Source organism: Nicrophorus vespilloides, unplaced genomic scaffold, assembly GCF_001412225.1.
Source record: "Nicrophorus vespilloides isolate i.1.1-1 unplaced genomic scaffold, Nicve_v1.0, whole genome shotgun sequence".
NCBI lineage: Eukaryota > Metazoa > Arthropoda > Insecta > Coleoptera > Silphidae > Nicrophorus > Nicrophorus vespilloides.
The window spans coordinates 559,236-578,366 of record NW_017100114.1 but is presented as its reverse complement, the minus strand read 5'-3'; the positions used below and the strand labels follow the sequence as shown (position 1 = coordinate 578,366).

Sequence of the window (19,131 nt, the reverse complement as noted above, 5' to 3'; positions counted from 1 at the left end):
GAACTGTGAAGCAAATTTAATTTGTTTATTCGTCTTTCAAAGGAGGTAATGTCATTGTTGAGAGGTATTGAGAAAAATCGAGAATATATTTATTAGCACAGCCTAATGCTGGATTCGAGAATTCACCTCAGGAAGGGATGTAAATCCAGCATGCAAATACAAAACAAAAATTATAATGATAGAGAGAACATGGGCTTGAAATAAATAAATTATTCGGCTGTATTTCATTTCGTTTCTTTTAGTCACATATAGTCTCTTGAGTATTTACATTAGGGATGGGTGCCGCCCGGGGCTGATACACATTTAATGGAAGATTATATTTGGAACATTCTCTACATGAATTCGTTAACATGAAGGAGATTAGTGATTAAATACTGGAATGACTAGTATCCAATTTATTTACATTTCGCCAAACCGTCTAGTAATTTCTTCCATAAATCGTACTGCTCAGCACCTTTGACCATGTGTATGCTGATCCCTCTCTGTACTGCGCAGGGTGTCAAGGATACGCGTTTGTTTAGGAATTCCGGGGCATGGACGCGCTTGATCTTCAAGCTGTTGGCGACGATGCCGGTCACGAAGACATCCTCCAACTTGAAATAAGTATGATTCAGAGCTGCGGTGTAGAGTTCCTTCGCTAAGCGAGCCGGCAGCAGATAAGCTGGACCGGTGGTGAAGTCCGGAAATACGGCGGGCTTATACTGCTGGGGCGATATATAATACTTGGATTTCTTATTCCTAATAGGCTTCCACTTTTTAGCCAGACGACCGTAGATGTTCCTCTGCTCCGGCTTGTGCTTCCCGATGAACGCCAGTAGTCGGGAGACGTTGATGAACATGTCGTCATCAGTCTTAAGTACGAACGACGCTTTTGGACAGTAGTTATCCACCCATTCCAGCATCGAAATCGTTTTCAACGTTAGGTTGTCGTAAGTGTCTATGAATTTGCCGGTGATGATGTCACCATACAAGAACTCTTCCTCCTTTATTTGGTCGATAAGCGTTTGGTTGGAAGTGGTGCCTAACATGAAGGTGATGGCCACGTCCCGTCGAGAGCCATAGTGACCCCAGGTCTGCCGGATGGCCATTCTCGAACTCTGGTGGCTGGGCGCGGAGGTGATGGCGATCAACAGCTGTAGGTTCTTTCCCAGATCTGGACAGATGTCTGAATTGAAGCCAACGTGGCCGGCCTCGTAGATGAACTCCGCCGGCACACCTCTTGTGAGGTCCTGGTGAGGTTGCTGAACCCCGGCTGGAGCCGCCTCCGACACCGTAGTTGCATTCTTCCCAGTTAGAAGGGAGGCATTATGTGTGGTTACAGCCATGGTATTTGATATATTGAGCATGACGTGAGCCTGGGGTGCCTGGGGTGCCACTATCAACTGTGGCGAAGCGTTGTACAGCACGTACACCAGCGACAGCAAGCCTATGATGAACAGTGCACATTGCAACTTGCAATTTGTAGCACATGGTATCCCCATACCTATAACATATAAGAAAACAAAATAGTCACCAAAGTACATCCACGTTCTCCACTCACCAAAAATTTTAAAATACATGACGGTTTCCAAAGATTCACTTTACTTCACTCACACAATGGAAGTGAACAATTGCTCGACGAGGTTGTCGAAACACTACTGCGCGAATTCAATAGAACACCAAGGATACCATCTACCGATAGTACAGATCTTTTTCTAATATCAACTATAACTGAATCATTGTTTTCAGGTGAGTAATTGTGATACATTGGAAACCGTCGATACAAGCAAAACACAAACAAACAAAAAAACATTCTTCAATATACAAGACCAAAAGCTTATATGACTAAGGTCACAGAGCGAAGAAGGAAAGATAACACAGAGAAAGAGTAGTAGGGGTGGAAACACCAAAGACAACAATACATATTGATAGAGAGGAATAGATCATAAACAAATAACTGATATTTCATTGCAACAACAATAAAATTTCCATGCGTAATAAAATAATAATGGAACGTACATAAATATAATTTGTTTTTTTTTTGTTTTAGGGAATATAATTTACCTCTGGGCGATATGCGGACCATCTTGTTGGGCAGATTTTTTTTGTTTATTTCTGTTTGTCTTAATTTGAGATGATTCGGAGCCGAATTGGAACTGTTCGCGTATGCAGATCACGGAATTTATGACCGGTAACCAAGCCAGCGATAGGGGGTGGCGGGGTTGTATGTTTTTTTTGTGCAGATTTCGCGTTTGGCGGCCGGCGAATCGGAGGGACCACAGATGCGCCGGCGGGGGTGGATCTGAAGGCCAATCGGGTTTCACCGCCACTCGTCCTCAACCAATCGCCACCCAACAGATAACCAATGTTGTTACGCAACAGTTGGGGGGAAATGAATAGTGGCGGCGGGCACGGTTATAAAAAGAGAGACAAAATAAATAACAAAAAACGGAACGAAAAAGGCGAGAGCGAATATTAACGGACCGATGGTACATTAAAAGAAAACAGCGAAGTGCGAGAGATGTGCGAATGGAATGTTTCGAAAACGCAAATTAAACCCATTGTTTACAGGCGTAGCAGGTTCGAATGTGTTTCCCGTACGTCGTTTGTAATTCCTGACGTCATTTGCATATGCACAATATTTTTTCATCCACAAAAACGCAGCAACAATTTCCCAGAACGCCGCCTCCATCGTTCCCATTTTCAATCTAGAGGGGAAATATGAACAGGATGAAAATAAGGATCTCAATTCGAATCCAGATGCATTCTCTATTTTTTTTTCGTACACGCCTCCCACGCAAACCAACCACAACAAACAACCCTCTCTAAAACAAAACAAACGCGTACACTACTGCACTTGATATCCACTGTTGCAAACACCCTCCAGCGCTTCCATGCAATTTTTCGATTTCCGTAAACCCCCAAATTTAATTAACATCAAACAACCGAATTATATAATTACTTCTCTAATTGGTACATCAACGCAGCAATGTTTTACGTTATATGCATTTAATATTACTATTGTATGAAAACCGCATTTGAGCCTGCAAAATAAACAGTAATATTACGTAATATAATGTACATAAATTGCGAGAAAAGAAACTAAAATTGTCAAGAAATTAAAACAAAAAAAGTTTGTTAAAATTTTGAATAGCTCATAATTATCTTGAATTCAAAGCGAGCTGCGCCACTCGGATATTTATTTAGTATTTCTTATAAAATATACTGACCTAGGTAACAAGAATTTCGGTTATCTTCTTGTATTCAAATTGCGGCATTGATAACAACGGAAATAGTAAACCGAATAAGAAACGCGCTGGACTAACGATCCGAACAAGTGGTTCTTAACCTTGCTGGAGCCACGACCCTGATTCAACTAATGGATTTTCAGTCTCGCAATCGACGCCGAAGCGTATTTTCCTTCGCTTATATCACACGTACATCTTTTCCTGCATTCATTTGCAAATAAATGCAGACGCATCCCAGACCTATGACCAAAACTGCACACACACACGTGTTTTTATTTTATTGATTGATTCGTCGGTGGCGCTCGGCCCATTTACGCAAAAAATATTTGTTGCACAATCGAAATTGTCTCCGCACCATTGGAACGGTAACGTAATGCAATCCCTATCTCCGGTTGCGTAAGACCGCGAGTCCATCGACTGCTTGTATATTGGTTTTCATTGGATTTCATTTAGCACACGGCTATTATTAAACAATTGTTAAATGCAAGTACGTTTAATGGAGTTGTTTTTTTATTATTTCCGTAAAGAATAGGCATTGCTGATGTCATGTTGCACCGAAGTATCATTGATGGTCTTGATATCGCCTTCAACGATTGCAGCGATGATTTTACATCGAAAGAAACAAAAAAAAACATGTATTTTTTCAAGGCACTACGTTAGGAGAATAGAATATTTTCGTAGGATTTTCTCAGCTATGACGAATCATTTTAATACCAGCTTAGGTGCACGCAGGCAATATTTGTTTTAATGACATCATGGAAGGTTTTGCACTAATTATTAATTTGGTTAATGCACTTCGGGAGCAATTTCTAATTTTTAATTGAAGCAATTTCTTATTCAGTCTGCCGAACTGTAAAATATAATTATTAACATCTTAATATCAATTTGATTCAACGTAGGATTATTTAGTCATCGATTTATTTTAAGTCAAATGATGAATAATTACATTTTGCATTACAGACAATGCAAATAGAAAATACAATAGATTTTGTTACAAGGTTTATAATTGCTAGGAGTATTTGTTCACACTATTACTGAAAGATCATTATATTATGATGAAGTACTTCTAAACTCACCTAAATAAATGTAATTTAAACTGAACACATTAGAAATACACGAGGTATCAAAGTAATTATTAAAATCTTTCACCATGTGAAATGTTCACTTCTAAATTTATTTAAACTGCACATTATGAAAGAACATGATGGACCGGACTAATGATTATAAAATCCCATCATCGTGTTAATGGAGTCTATTGGTACCTGTTTCTTGGAGGACAGCAAAACAGCAATGAACTAGCCATCAAACAAAGCAGAAGAAAAACAATGGCATCGATAAAATTATAAATTTATCATCCTCCAACCAACTCGGTATGGTAATTTTATTATTATCGACAAAAACAAAATAGATAAAAAGCGAAATTAATTGATTTGTTTACGAGGGAGATACCAAGCACGTTATATATACATACATATATATTTATATAGAGGACAGTCGGATGCATCCAGTTTGTGGTTGCATTCTGCAAAACAGGAAAAGCGATGCAGTTCATCTGAAAATAGCATCTGTTTTCAGCGAATTTGTAGCGTTGTAATTTAAATCGAAAGTAATCAGACACCTCGAGTCAATCAATATTTACCCAGTCCCCCAATAATGATTACGAATGTCTGATCTTCCTGCTAATATTTATCCCGGGATGTCTGGAGCGTCAGTTATCGTTGGATACAAAAGTTCTCTTAAAATTATTTACTTCGTAACTGCTATTTGATAATCGATACTTAGTTCGCGTTGAAACCACACTCGGTATTATTAGACTGAAACTTTAGATATTTGCTAACAGTATATCGGAAACGTTGAAACTAATTATTCACCCACTTCCAATTCGTGCAATATACGCATAAAGATAAGACAATCAATAAGTAATAAATAAGTATAATCATTTTTTTTATCACTTATCATTTTAATTAATTAAAAAAATAGTCTTATTTGAATCGGAAATAACATATTTTAATCATATTAATATCATGTATTACGCAATTTTGGGACCTTGATGTATTGAAGGTTAGGAAACAATTACAATTCTATATAGATTGGTGCAATTAAAAAAAAAACTTTGTGCTACAATAAAAGTTACAAAATTATACCTGATTCTAATTTTGCACAGTTGATATTTTTTTTAATACTTTCTTATTTCTACTTTTTTAAACGAATATGTTTTGTTGCTTACATTTTTAAATACAGTAAAACCTCACTTAACGAGCAAAATGAAATGTAAGAAAAATGACGCATAACGAGTGATGATGAGAAGAGAAGTCCCGGATCGCACGTCTATTACATCACTTTTAAAACTTGTTTACACATGTTATGTGTATTTTTGAATATGTTTCACTCTACGAGTAAAAATCCGGCAATTTTGGAACGGATTAAATTCGTTAAGCGAGGTTCCACTGTATTGTTTATTTCTATAAAATATAAATAAATAAAAACGAAATTATGTCTTTTTTTACACGGCGGTCCTTGGAACATATCCACCGTGCAAAAAAAGAATCAGGTATAAAGCGTTAAAATTGATGGTTATCAATCATTATATATGCACCAACCAACCCAATATTAGTCGTTTCGAGGAAAACGATTATATAACAAATTCAACCCAAAATTGGTACAGTCATTCAAAAATAATTATAGATTCCTTTTCAACACAACAACATTTGATCCATTATCATTCATAAACATTTCAATTTGTTTATTTACATTTTCGTGTGTGGAAAACCACTCTACTTCAAAGAATTTATCACAGCTTGGATAATACGCAATTGAAATGTTTCGTAGAATAAAATGAAGGTAAAGCATTCACTGTTGTGGCAACAAATCGCATTTAATTAAACAAAATGTACTCATTTTCATACAATTTCAAGAAATTTTGTAACCTGTATTATTTAACAATCCTGACACACATTTCAATGTTTATGGATCCAATTATAACTTGCCAAAGTAAACATCTAATCCGTAGCAATGAATATTGAATAAGCTTAGGTAATTTGAAATAATATAAATGTTGAAGTTTTCATTTTATAATTGGGATTTTTAAGCTAAAACCACAATTGTGTATGATTAAAAGTTGTATAAAACATAAGCAACTAAAAAAATACCAAATTTCGATTTGTTTATCGGTATATTTAGTATTGGATTCGATAAGCGACTGTTAAATAAATAAATAGCCTTACAGACATGATTCACTGATGAGCTAATTGGTTTGGAAAAAACGTGGTGGCAGACAACATAAGCGCAACGAATATAAAAAACAAAACTAAATATATTTATATAAAACACTTGCCTTTGGCGGATCCCATACTACTCTAAAGCATGGGTTTCAACGGTAGTTAGATACAAAGCCAAAATCATAAATTCCGGGCCGCTCATTGGGCGATACTTGCGCTTGCTTCGAGATAGCTGATTCGTATCAACGGAACAGAACTAGTTATAACATTCATTCTCGATGTAAAATCATCAAAACTGTTATAAACAACATATATGACAATGACACATTAGTCTCGAAAATTACATTTAAAAGGAGCAAATAATATATTGTAATTGCATGGAAGAGAATTGCATGTAATTGCTGCGCTTAATAAACTGTTGACATTGAATTTTCTATAAAGTATAAAAAATACGCCAAATGCGATGGAAAACGTATATAATGAGTAATAAAAAAAAATAAGCACCAACATGTGTATTGATATTTCCACGTCAAATCTATTCAATTGATTGTGCGTTATCACCAGTAGCGAAACCTACAATCGTAAAAATATTATTTATATCCATTGATTAGCTAAGATGGTTAAAGGCCCCATGAATATCTAGCTAGTAAATGAAATTGTCCACAACCGTAACCTTGTAGTAGCTGTATTTTTGTTTAATTGTATGCAAAAACATTCCCATATCTAGAACGTACACGACATTTCTCGTCTAACGAACTTTCATTATCAATAATTTTACAAGTAATGCAAATACACAATTTGTAGTATTTGTATATTTTTTTTTGCAATTGCTTAACTCAATTAAAAAGAAATAATTCATTTGAATCATGGTATGATCTTATCTAAGAAACTTAACCAGATAAATAAGCCTTTAATTCGAGTTAATTAGATTACACTCTTTGTTTTTTTCCTAAAATTACGGCCTTTAATCCAACAATTGGACGTTACGAAAACTATACTTAAATATCAATAAAAGTATATTATCAGCGGATTATAAACAATACCATGTTTTTGCTATTTTGTTATTTTGTAACGTGCTGTTCTAGTTCAACCGTGAATGTAAAAAGACAATGGAAAAGGTTATTATTTACATCCAAATATTAACGTGACATTCTTGTAATAGAAAAAAAAAGTTACGCTTCTTGTATATTTTGAAATCTCTCAACATTAGATAATCAATAAATTTGAAAGGTTATTTAGTTTTTTGAAACCGAATTCGAATTAATCATAACAAATTTTTTGATTAAAAAATCGCATATTTACTTAAAATCAATAGTCTAAATAAAATACAATTAGTATTATTATATAATTTTCTATCGATTAAACAATGTTGACTCATTTTTTTTTTCTTCTCTCAAATATTACAATAAACATGTTTATCGTTTAAACTAATTTATATCTTGTTTAAGAACAAACAAAAATGTTTTATCTTTAAATTATAACCAGCTTTATAAAAGAGTAAGTGAATTAAACGGTAGTAAAAACGAACGTAAATTTTTCCTATGCAAAAAAAGCACTAAATAATTGAATCACTCGTGCTGATATTTATTGGACACGAATTATGACAATTAAAAAAAACTAAAGCTAATTAGGCGCTGACGGCTCAATACGTACATTTGAAACAACATATCAATAAATATCAAACAAAAGACTCGAATGTAAAATCGAATTATCAATTGTTTCAAAACGCGAAAAAGCAAATTGGATTACGTATTTGTTTTTTTTATTTATTGAATAATACAGTTTTTTTTTTACAATTTTTTTCTCCTTTATTTATTCGGGTATAAAACTGTACTAACTGTAAATGAATTTTAATATTTTCCTCTTCTTGGATTGTTATTTTAACAATTTCGAATACAAACGTTGTTTTACTTTCCTAAGTTCTTATAATAACAATCAAATCATTTTGTTATTATATTTTAATGAATATTTTCGCAATTTTTAGTAATTAGCAGTAATTTTGGTAATTGTATTTACTAGAAACTTTCTCTCTTATAAACGTGTATATTATGTGAATCCATAAACACTTGTTAAGTTCTATAAGAGTGTGATTCTAACTTTGCAAATTATTAATTTGTTTCAAAGTTCTTTGCAATATTGTAAATTATTTATTATTGGAGCTTAGATTAAGATATTTAAATAGCTACTTATATAATTATGACTTGTTTGCATCATTACTTCATATTTTGCAAATATAAATGTAAATCAATATGAAATAACTATTGTTTTAAATTAATATTATTTCCTATTTGATAAATGAAATTTTGTCTATATGAATTGAGTTTTAATGAACATCAGAGTAATGATTCCACTAAAAATGTGTATTGAACAAATGGAGTTTACAATCAACATTTGCACAGCAAAATAAATAAATTGCAAATGGTAATTGCAAGTGCAGTATTTCAATTATGATTTAGTTCAGTGTTTATTTGTTCATATATTCAGACACACACACACTCTGTTTGATCTCAAAAAGGACTCCGTAAGTAGATATAATGAATTTTTATTTAAAAAAAAAACTCACCAAATTTATGTAGTAAAATAATAAAACAATTTCTCTTCGATGGGCCCTTGGGACATCTCGTATGCCTAAAACAAGTGGTGATCAGTAAATAACAATTCACTAGCATCAGTCGAGGTAACATGGTGGTGTGCTCCCAGTTTCAGCATAATGCTTCACTGACCAGTGTTATAGGTGAAGATGCTTTCCAGTGGTGTGAGTTAGTAGATAGTGAACTGGGAATGATGGGTGAACTGTATACAGAGCTTCGATGTAGCTGGCTTCATGGGTGAAACCGCCCCCTCAAATGCTGAGGCTTCTATTATTGTGTCTGTGATAATAAGAAAGATCAACTAAGAAGGTAACATGTGTCCATTTACAATAAATAAAGATTAACCTTGAGCTAGAATTATGTAGCAAGTTAATGGCAAGAGGAAAAAGTAAAAAAAAATAGAATAGAAATAAAAGTGAAGCAAATGAGATGAAGTGTATGTGTGTAGTTATGTATGTGCATGCATAGAGAATGAAGGGAAAATAACTGGGTGGAATATAGAAAAAAAAAGGGGGAAAACTAGAACTGGATGGATTGTAAGTGGATGGTAATTACAAGAAAATGCACTTTCTATGTGGGAACTGGGATGTGAGTACGTTGTATATCAATTGTGAGAGGGAAAGAGAGAAAAACGTAATGAAATAGAGAGGCAGGAAGAGATGATTTTTGGTTAATTGCAAGTACCTCTCAGCTGTGTCTTACCTTTTGGCAGTTTTAATGAATTATTTATGTCTCATTGAATATCTTCTCGTGCGCCAGCATTTTAGACCATGCCATAACCCGGGGTTTTATGAAAATAAACCAGTTATGCGACCACACAACAGAACCCAAGACCATACACTCAAATAATGTGAAACCAACAACCAGACAACCAACGAAGCCCCCACTTGCGGCCGAGTTTACACAACAGTATAAAAGCTACACGCTCTTTCAACATTCCAATCAATGCGCAAATCTACAATTCTTCAAAAAGAAAAGAACAGAGAAAGACGCACACACACACATCTCACACACACCCATCATTGCCACCAAACGGAAGGACACGCAGCCAGAAACACACTGATCCTTTTTTTCGTTATATCCTTCTTTCTACTATACTATATATACTCCTTTTTATACCACTTTCAGGATCAATTAATTGCAGTGAGAATTAAAATCGATTAAAAAAAAATAAATTGCACATTAAAAACGAATTTCTTAAGTCATTGATCCTTATACTTCATGTAGTAATACGGTATATAAATTTATTTTAATATAAAAATTACATTTTGTATACTGCATACCTTAGTCAAGTTTATATAGCAATCATTTTAAATAATAATAATAAATTTAATATAAAAGCCATTAAGGATAAGTCAACACTCTTAAATAATTGAGATTTTTAACTATACTTTTGCTAATAAAATATTGATTAAAAAATTACATATCTTATATTTATCGATCAAAAACAAACTTCATAAAATTAACAAAAATCTATAATTTATCAATTAACTCTTAATTTGTCTGTGTAGTTTATAAAACTATTTGTTTGCACTACGATTTCATTTTCTAAATATGAAGGTAATGCTGTTCAATTCCATATATTGCGAATTGTGTAATTGCCACTTCAAGACCAAACTGCGATTGCCTCACCAAAGTGCCTTGACTTTGTTGCGACAAAAGTGCATCCTTCGGAGAACGCTATTATCAAATGTTTATCATAAATATTTACATTGCGCAGCGCCTTTTCTTATACAATTGCATCCAATTGTTCGCAATCAATGCATCGAATTGGCGATAATTGATCATTTGCAACTGGTTATTGACGTTCACAGCAACAATTGCTTCGAAACAGATTAATCGAAACGAATTGGGTAAGTTCATCATCTCGCTAAATACACGATACTAATAAAAATGAGTAAACTAAAAATAATTGCCTTTAATATCGCATAACAAATTATGAATCACATGAATGTTATAATTTGTTGTAAATTACATTCTATGTTTTTATCTTTATTTTATTATTGCTGTAAACTAAAACTAATATTGTTTCCATTTAAATACGTAAATTAGAAATAACAATGGTAAATGATTTATTCATGGCCATTTAGTTTTAATTTCCATATGCAAATGAACGTTTAGAAAGTAATTTACAAAAAAAATTTCAACTAACGATTAATTCAAAATAATATTAGTATTGATTTGTTCAAATTAGTTCATGGTTTTGAAACAGTACACTATAAACTTTGAAACTGGAATGAATCATTCATAAGGACATAATAGCTCAATGAATGCATCTACTAATTGTATAATGAGACTTATTACTTAATTATTACGTAATTTAAATGCTAAACGAGCAAAAAGTATCGCTGAAAAAAAGCGAAATCTATTCCTTCAGAGTAACCGAATGGTTCCAAATGACCCAGGAATTTTATCCGGAAACCGAAAGATTACTAGGCTTCATATTGTGATACTGTTTATCAATCGGAGCGTTCCAGGAAGAGGAACTTCATGTATGCCGTTAACAAGCAACGAATTCTCGATCTTTCTCTCTTATGTTTTTTCTCGATCTCTATTTTTTTTATTCTTTCTCTACTTTTTGTATTAAATTTGTACGTAACCAACGGACACACTTTCGTTGATTGCATAATGTAAGCGAACGTATTATGCCGTCGCTTTACCAAAAATAGTGATTCCACGAGGGGGACTCTTCGTGACTGCAATAAACAAAAGACCAATAATCCTCGGTTACGTGACACATTTGAATTTCTAGCGAATGCCGTCAACGGTTTTTCCTTTGTAATATTGCTATTTCTCTCGTTTTCTTACCGGCATTCAGAGATAAATAAAAAAAAATATTTATAGGAAATAATGGCTCGCCGATATCATTGTTTATTTCCGATATAAGGTAACGCGATTATATCATATCAGCTGCCTTTATGTAATTGCAAATTGGAACTTACTCTGAACTTCTATAGTGCCATTGTATTTAAATTCCGTCAATCAGCTCTAGATGTCTCAATCAAGGACACTTTTACAACATATAAAAATAACACTAATGCTTATCAAAATTTGTTAAAACTTCTAAAAATGGTTTTCATTATTTAAAGAAAAAAAAGTAGGTCTTTTGCATAAGAGTTTCCTGTTTTTATTTAATTTATGCCCGTTACTGGTATAATGGATACACGCCTTGTCGCATACAAATTAGGTAATCTATAAATTGATTCGTAATATTCAATTATTAAATCTACGTTCGTATACGGTTCCTGGGCATCCTGTATAAGTAACGAAGAAATGAGTGGTAGCTTGATTACAAGGCGATTTGTTTTTAGTTTAAGGTAAACTAAGATGTTGGCATAGTAATTGCAATGAAAACATGATATATTGTAGTCGAATCCTTATTAAAATTCAATGAAATCAATAATGCTTTCATTATTATCTCTACAATAGCTCTGTCCTATTATTCTCTTTAATAGTTTATAGGTAGGCTCTTATTACATAAGAAATTGCTGGAAAAGAAAGTATTGCAAAATTAATAATTTAGCAATGTAAGAAAGTTCCCTTTATGTCTTCTGATTAAAGAGCATTATTGCATATAGGTTTATTTCTTGGAAACAATTTTAGCATTGGCTCAATTCGACCCTGAGCTCGTTATAATTAGACCTAATCTCATCTAAACCAAGTTCACATAGCTGCAAGCATAATTGAATTAAGATGATCCAATTAAGCTGCAGTTATTTCCAGATAGGTGGAAGTTTGCACGCGTAACGGCATTAAATACCGATCTCGAAGCTACGGGAAGAGGTAAGAATTTAACAATTCGCTTACAAGAACATCGGTGGCTCCATCTTCCGAAGCTATGTACGAACTTGCTGACATTTGGTGTCAACAAATTAGTCTTTTATTAAGTCTATTTAATAATCAGCTTGACAAAGTGAAATAAACTAATTTGCATTCCGCTTTCTAATTCGCGTTTCGAGTGCAAAACCAAAAATTATACAATACCAAATCAGAGAGAGTGTAAAGAGCACAGGAAGACTGCAGTGCTCCAACCTCCTTCGGCTGTGTCAAGCTGATATTGAAAACATTGTTTATGTAAATAATCTGTTGTGTTTTTGTTCCAGTAAACATTTGTATTGTTGTGCAGGCTGATTCTCGGATGGCGTCATGATACTATACTGGTATATGCATTGGTTTTGGATAACAATCACAGTGAACATTATATGTGAGTAATGTTGTCCCCTCTTGTCCATAGATAATTGCTTATTGCTTTTTTTTTCGGTTTTTGTTCTAGACTGTGCTTGTGATGATGTAGTGGCCACCACTGCAGCACTGCAGACATCAGGCAGTGAAAATGGCAAAGCAGTGACAGAGAATCCGGCCACACAACCTGCCAGAAATTACACTCAACAAGATTTATCTGTGATACAACCAAATAATAGTCTGCAACAGAACTTCACATATCTGAATGTGACAGATGTGGGCTTCGAAGTGGGCAATAGTAGTAATGAAACAGTGATAGTAACTTCAGAGAGAATTGGCATTGAGCTGACTGAGACAACTGGAACTCTGACTGGAGCTGGAATCACAGGCATCACTTTGGGCTGTGTAACTCTTGTTGGGCTGATCCTATTGATTTCGTTTCTTCTGTACAGAAACAGAGGCCTAAACAGGCCCCAGGTACTTAGTGACCGCAGCAGTAATCTTGATTCCAGTGGATATATTGATGACAATTCAGTTCGAGTAAGAATTATAATCAAATTTATTCTCTACCATAGGTTTCTACATTATAAGCTCTTTTTTTATATTACAAAATTTGATTCTTTTGATAAAACAAATTTAAAAAGTCATTAATAAGTGAATTTGTAATTTCTTAAAAAAAAAACATTTTTAACACATAAAAGTTGCAATAAAATGGAATATCACAGCATATAGAATTTCTTCTGCTTTCTGAGGCAGATAAAGTTGGGGTTTTTTATCTTAGGATATTTTAATTCACAATTTTATTTTTCATTATTCAAAGATAATAAATATTTGGAAATGTAACATATAAAAAACTAAAGAGTAATTGCATTTCCACCTGTAATTTAAAATTTTTACTATGAAACTAATCAAGATTATCGAGATTTTTGAATGTGTTATTATATTTAATTGTAGTTATATTGATTGAAAATCGAAGATGTTAATTTAATAATTTTTTGTTGTAGGATAATTCGGAGGAGATGTATAGCTTAGATAACGATTCATTTTTGAACAGTTTGGAAGCAATGACCATTCAAAACTACTGGACGGACACGGTGAAACACACCAAGTTGTAAATATCCAAAGGCTAATTTCTATACATTCTTCAGTATATAAAGCTTTAACATTTTAAGTATTTCCTTCCACCTTCACCCTTAGAAAATACTTTCATTAGTATTAGTACATGGACTTAATTTTTAATTTAGCAACTGTGATGCATATCATAATTAACTACATTATATATAATACATAAATATTTTTTTTATGATTTCGAATCTATTTTTAAATGAGTATATTAATATAAATTATTAGTACTTAGTTCGTATCATCGGCGATTGCAGGTCGTGCAACTTCGGGACATCTCTACAATAGCAATAATTCACAAGACGGGAGATGCTTTGGATTATCGACCTGCAATCGCTACAACTTATGATTGAAATCCATTTCACTTACAAACATAATAGTACAAATCACTTTTGTGTAGAAAACATTTGTGACCCAATAGCGATTTTGCTATTGTTTCATGAAAACTCTGAGGTTGTAAATGACACACATCAGCAATATACACGTTAACAACAATTTGCCTAACATATATATATGCATATGATGAAAGTTTAATTTTGCTTCGTCCCATAATTACTTCCAAACGCAGGTTCTGTTTATATTTCTGATCTGATCCTTGTTTTTTTTTCCTATATTGCTCATCGTTCAAGCGCCTAAGAAGCAACATTAAATTTGCGTTATGTAATTATTTTTGTTTTCTGATTAATCATTATAATTGTTCGTTTCTCTATAATTTCTTTTTTTGTTTATTTTCTTTTCTTTCTTTTTTTTTTCTGATTAAAGTCGAGCAAATTCTGTTCATTGATTTCCGTAGTGAAACGAGAAGCGATTAATCATAGAATATTCATTCCATGGGGCCAAAAATACAAACTCAACACATTCCAAAATGGATTCCAATACAATCCGGAGGGAGGTTGTAGGAGCAATGAACCCAATTAGTAAAATACTGAATAATAATAATAATAATTGTCTGTTGTGAATTCTATTCTCCCATATCTGTTAACGTGCAATAACATTGAGATTGTATATAAATGTAGTAACTGTAAAAATAGGAAGCAAATAAAAATAGTTTTGTATGAGATCAAATGTTTATTTTTCCTATAACGATTTTCATTGTTATCAATGTTTTACATAAGATAATAACTAGAATACAGTTGAACCTCGCTTAACGAGTTTAATCCGTTCCAAAATTTCCGAATATTTACTCATATAGTGAAACATATTAAAAAATGCACATAATATGTGTACACAAGTTTTAAAAATTTTGTAGCAGACTTCCCTTCTCATCGTCACTCTTTATACAAAAAGTCGCTCGTTAAACGAGTAATTTTTCTTACAATTAATTTTGCTCGTTAAGCGAGGTTCCACTGTATATCTATTTTTTTAATACTCTGTAAATATTCTGTTAGTAGTAATCATATTATATTTATTCAATAAATTATTTTTTATGATTTCCATCCAGAAGGACTATTTTCTAATTAAACCAGAAATTATATAATAAGTCAAATCATTTTCCACTTGTTATGTAAAACTGAAAATGTAATTAGAATAGTATTTTCCAAAAGAAAATATTTGAAAAAAATATACCACAAAATTAATCATTTTAATTAATGTATTTGGTTTACATATAATTACCATGCGTAATTAGATAACACCATTAGCGTTTTACATAAAAAGAATTTCGTGAAAAAATCATCATATCTCAGTCAATAATTAACAACCGTGGATTCAAATGTTGAACAATTGAAAAATATACCACAAAATTAGTAATTTTAATTAATGTATTTGGTTTACATATAATTACCATGCGTAATTAGCACCATTAGCGTTTTAGATAAAAAAAAATCGTAAAAAAATATTAAAAAAACATCATATCTCAGTCAATAATTAACAACTGTGGATTCAAAAGTTGAGCAATAGAAAATTTCTTGTTACGTATTCATAAATTTAAAAATTAGAATAATGTTTTCAAATAATCTTGTTTTTTAAGAAAATCTCGGTTATTAATTAGTTCAAACTTTTTTATCTAATTTATTTATTATATGATTTAAAGCTTTTGAAGCAATGAAAATATTCATTCCATGGGGTCAAAAATACAAACTCAACACATTCCAAAATGGATTACAATCAGGAGGGAAGTTGTCGGAGCAATTAACCCAATTAGAAAAATACTGAATAATAATTGTCTGTTAATTTTAATGAATGTATTTCATTTCCATATACGTACCATGTATGCAATATAGAGCAATTAGATAAAACTATTCGCGTTTTACCTAAAATTGTTTCATGTAAGTATTTATAAGTCATATAAAAAGTTTGACAGTCTTCAAGCTAATTTATAAATTTCAATAATCTTTTCAATGTCAATAATGTTTTTGAAAAATATCGATTTTTTTACACATGAACACATAAAAAACTTCATTTATTAATTAGTTTAACCTTATTAATCATTTAAATAATTTTTAACAATATATATATAACTTATATATTATACTATTAAAAGCTTTAATTGTTTTTCCTTTAACGATATATTTTTCTTTGTTATTACTATTAAATTTGCTAAGATTATAATTCATATTTTAAAGACGAAATTTTTGTTAATACTTTAATTATAGTTGTTTGTTGATGTTAATTCTGATATTGCTTTTTAAAAATTGTTACCATATCAAATTGGCTGAAACTATATAAGTCATTGTTGGTTTATATTATTGTTAAAACTTGTTGAATCTTCTTTGTAGAAGAAAGTAGGTAGGAGGTAATCCTTGTTATGTAGTGAGTGTTAGTGTGGTTGCAGAAGTTGTCGGCAAAACGTGGTGGATGCGTGCGTTTGTTGCGCGGTTTGAATAAGGATCGCCCTTGCGCGCTCTGCTATATTAAGGGTTGCGAAGGGGAAAATCTGTATCAATTTTCCCTACTGACACAAATACCAGAATTTAGGTCGAGCTGGAAGTGTTAGCACTAGCAGTGTCTTGAGGAAGAAGTAAGTAAGGCTGCACCAGGGTTTTGCATTCTCCCTCAACCAGGTCTCCTCTCCCGATGGAGTATTTTTGTTTTTCGACGTTATATAAGATCCTGAAATATTTATTTTCCGTGTGCGTAGGGTGGAATTTCAGAGGTGCCGGCAGCGAGGAGTCAGTCTGAATCATTCGCCGACGAAATCATTCATACTTATTCATAAAGTTGATCGACTTGTGCGTTCACCGTCCACGACCGACCGAAACCAGAATGTTCGCCCTTTGGTACTCTACCCTCTCCTGGAGAGAATACAGGTGAGTGAGAGCTTAGTGAAAGACACCCTTAGCAGAACGATATAGCAGAACTATTCGTTATTTCCAAGTAGAATTGGCCAGAACGGCACAGGCAGCGTCCTGGCTGGATGCCCGTCCCGACGCCCAGTTTTATTTTCGTCCTCCGTGATTATATTATCCAATTTAAAATTTCGATGGCCTGTGTGTTCCTGCTTGTGTTTCCCCCCTGTGCATCTGCCAAGCAGAAGTCGGCAGAAGATCGCATTCTATAATTAAAACGCACTCCCGTCTGCTTACAGACAGTAATTTTCGCGTTTTCGTTTCGCGCAAAAATGAAAACTTACGCAATCGCGAGAAATATAATCAATTCTGCCAACCTAGTTGCGCGACCGCCATCTGTGATCAGCTCGCACTCTAAAAAACCAACAATAAATAATTTCGATGCCAATAGTTCGCCTTGCCAAAATGATATAACACTTACCTAGGACCGCATCTGTTTGCCGGCGTTATAAATACATTCGGAAAATTTTCACCGCGGAAACGACACACGTTTTTTGGCTTTCCATCAGATTCCGCAAACTCTACAAAATGTACATTTGGGAATCCTCCATTTCCTTACATACGATTTATCTCTTTCCTCAGGAGACTTTCTAGAACGATATCCTATTTGATTTTTTTTATCGGAACTGCATTTTCGCCCAAGGACGAAACACTCCATTCGATAACATGTGTCACCATACTGTTTTAGTTATCAAATATTGATGTATCAATAAAATTGACTTTTTTTAGATTTCCTGATTGCATAGCAGAAATCGTTTATTGAAGGATGTTTATTCATTGGAATACGAATCGCCAGTAGCTTTACACACGAACAATATAAGCAATCTATTTTAAAATCCAATAAAAATTGCACTATTAAGATGGAAATCCAATTAGTTTTCTTTTGATGACTATTTAATAGTTAAACCAAAGTTAACTACTAACTACAACAATTACATTTATTTACTTTTGAGCCACAAATCTATATAGTTGTCCCTATCTTAAAATAAGCTTTAGTAATCTTTAGGCGTCAAGCGGCAAATTGGCTAATGAAACTTAGCTTGTAAAATTTAAAATAATGATTTATTTATACAAATTACATAATTTTCAAATTATTGTAAAAAATGCAAAATCAATGATTATGATAATAAAATAATGCATTTATTTGCCCATGTAAAAAAATTGTCAGTTTCAAATTTATAAATGTAAATAATCTAATTAGAATAATGTTTTTGAAAAAAACACTTGAAATAACCTCAGTTATTACAATTGATTATATATAAGAAATTTTCAAATTATTGTAAAAATTGCAAAATCGATGATTATGGTAATACATTTAAAATAATGCATTTATTTGTTGAATCAAATTTATTATAATGAATCAAAGTTTTATTGTTGTGTAATAAGGACTACGGATAATTTTATATGTGCAAATTTAGAATAATGTCTTTACTTTTTATTTACGTAATTCGCGAGAATCAACAATGACACAACGAAATGTAAATATGCTAATTGTAGCTGATCC

General features: G+C 32.7%; 2 protein-coding genes and 1 long non-coding RNA gene across 12 annotated transcripts; 2 read left to right on the top strand and 1 right to left on the bottom strand.

Annotated features, from left to right (window-relative positions):
* Positions 1–67: 67 nt before the first annotated feature.
* LOC108568749 (beta-1,3-galactosyltransferase 5-like) lies at positions 68–10,074 on the bottom strand. Of its 6 annotated transcripts, XM_017930017.1 has the most exons (5): positions 9,739–10,074; positions 9,169–9,315; positions 9,009–9,073; positions 2,044–2,687; positions 68–1,483 (listed from the first exon to the last, which is right to left on the bottom strand). In XM_017930017.1, exons 4-5 carry the CDS (start codon positions 2,063–2,065, stop codon positions 396–398), a joined length of 1,110 nt encoding a protein of 369 aa, XP_017785506.1. In that variant the 5' UTR covers positions 2,066–2,687; positions 9,009–9,073; positions 9,169–9,315; positions 9,739–10,074; the 3' UTR covers positions 68–395. The 6 variants fall into 6 exon arrangements, with proteins under 6 accessions (XP_017785506.1, XP_017785505.1, XP_017785509.1 ...); XM_017930016.1 differs by lacking the exon at positions 9,169–9,315; XM_017930020.1 differs by lacking the exon at positions 2,044–2,687 and having other exon boundaries at positions 9,739–10,072.
* Positions 10,075–12,733: 2,659 nt separating this feature from the next.
* LOC108568727 lies at positions 12,734–15,398 on the top strand. Of its 5 annotated transcripts, none has more exons than XM_017929965.1 (5): positions 12,734–12,819; positions 13,140–13,240; positions 13,310–13,758; positions 14,223–14,329; positions 15,103–15,398. In XM_017929965.1, exons 2-5 carry the CDS (start codon positions 13,183–13,185, stop codon positions 15,122–15,124), a joined length of 636 nt encoding a protein of 211 aa, XP_017785454.1. In that variant the 5' UTR covers positions 12,734–12,819; positions 13,140–13,182; the 3' UTR covers positions 15,125–15,398. The 5 variants fall into 5 exon arrangements, with proteins under 5 accessions (XP_017785454.1, XP_017785455.1, XP_017785456.1 ...); XM_017929966.1 differs by having other exon boundaries at positions 12,796–12,819; positions 13,163–13,240; XM_017929967.1 differs by lacking the exon at positions 12,734–12,819 and adding an exon at positions 12,884–13,110 and having other exon boundaries at positions 13,163–13,240; positions 15,134–15,398.
* Positions 15,399–18,213: 2,815 nt separating this feature from the next.
* LOC108568748 lies at positions 18,214–18,494 on the top strand. Its single transcript, XR_001891306.1, has 2 exons — positions 18,214–18,295; positions 18,357–18,494. It is a non-coding gene; the product is annotated as an uncharacterized LOC108568748 (long non-coding RNA).
* The last annotated feature ends 637 nt before the right edge of the window (positions 18,495–19,131 follow it).

Excerpts from the sequence above, each read along its gene's own strand:
- LOC108568749 (XM_017930017.1), bottom strand. The coding sequence starts at position 2,065 with ATGGTCCGCATATCGCCCAGAG. Across the intron at positions 1,484-2,043 it reads GGTCCGCATATCGCCCAGAG|GTATGGGGATACCATGTGCT; the intron begins GTAAATTATATT and ends TATATGTTATAG.
- LOC108568727 (XM_017929965.1), top strand. The coding sequence starts at position 13,183 with ATGATACTATACTGGTATATGCATTGGTTTTGGATAACAATCACAGTG. Across the intron at positions 13,241-13,309 it reads AATCACAGTGAACATTATAT|ACTGTGCTTGTGATGATGTA; the intron begins GTGAGTAATGTT and ends TTTTTGTTCTAG. Across the intron at positions 14,330-15,102 it reads ACGGTGAAACACACCAAGTT|TCGAGCAAATTCTGTTCATT; the intron begins GTAAATATCCAA and ends TTCTGATTAAAG.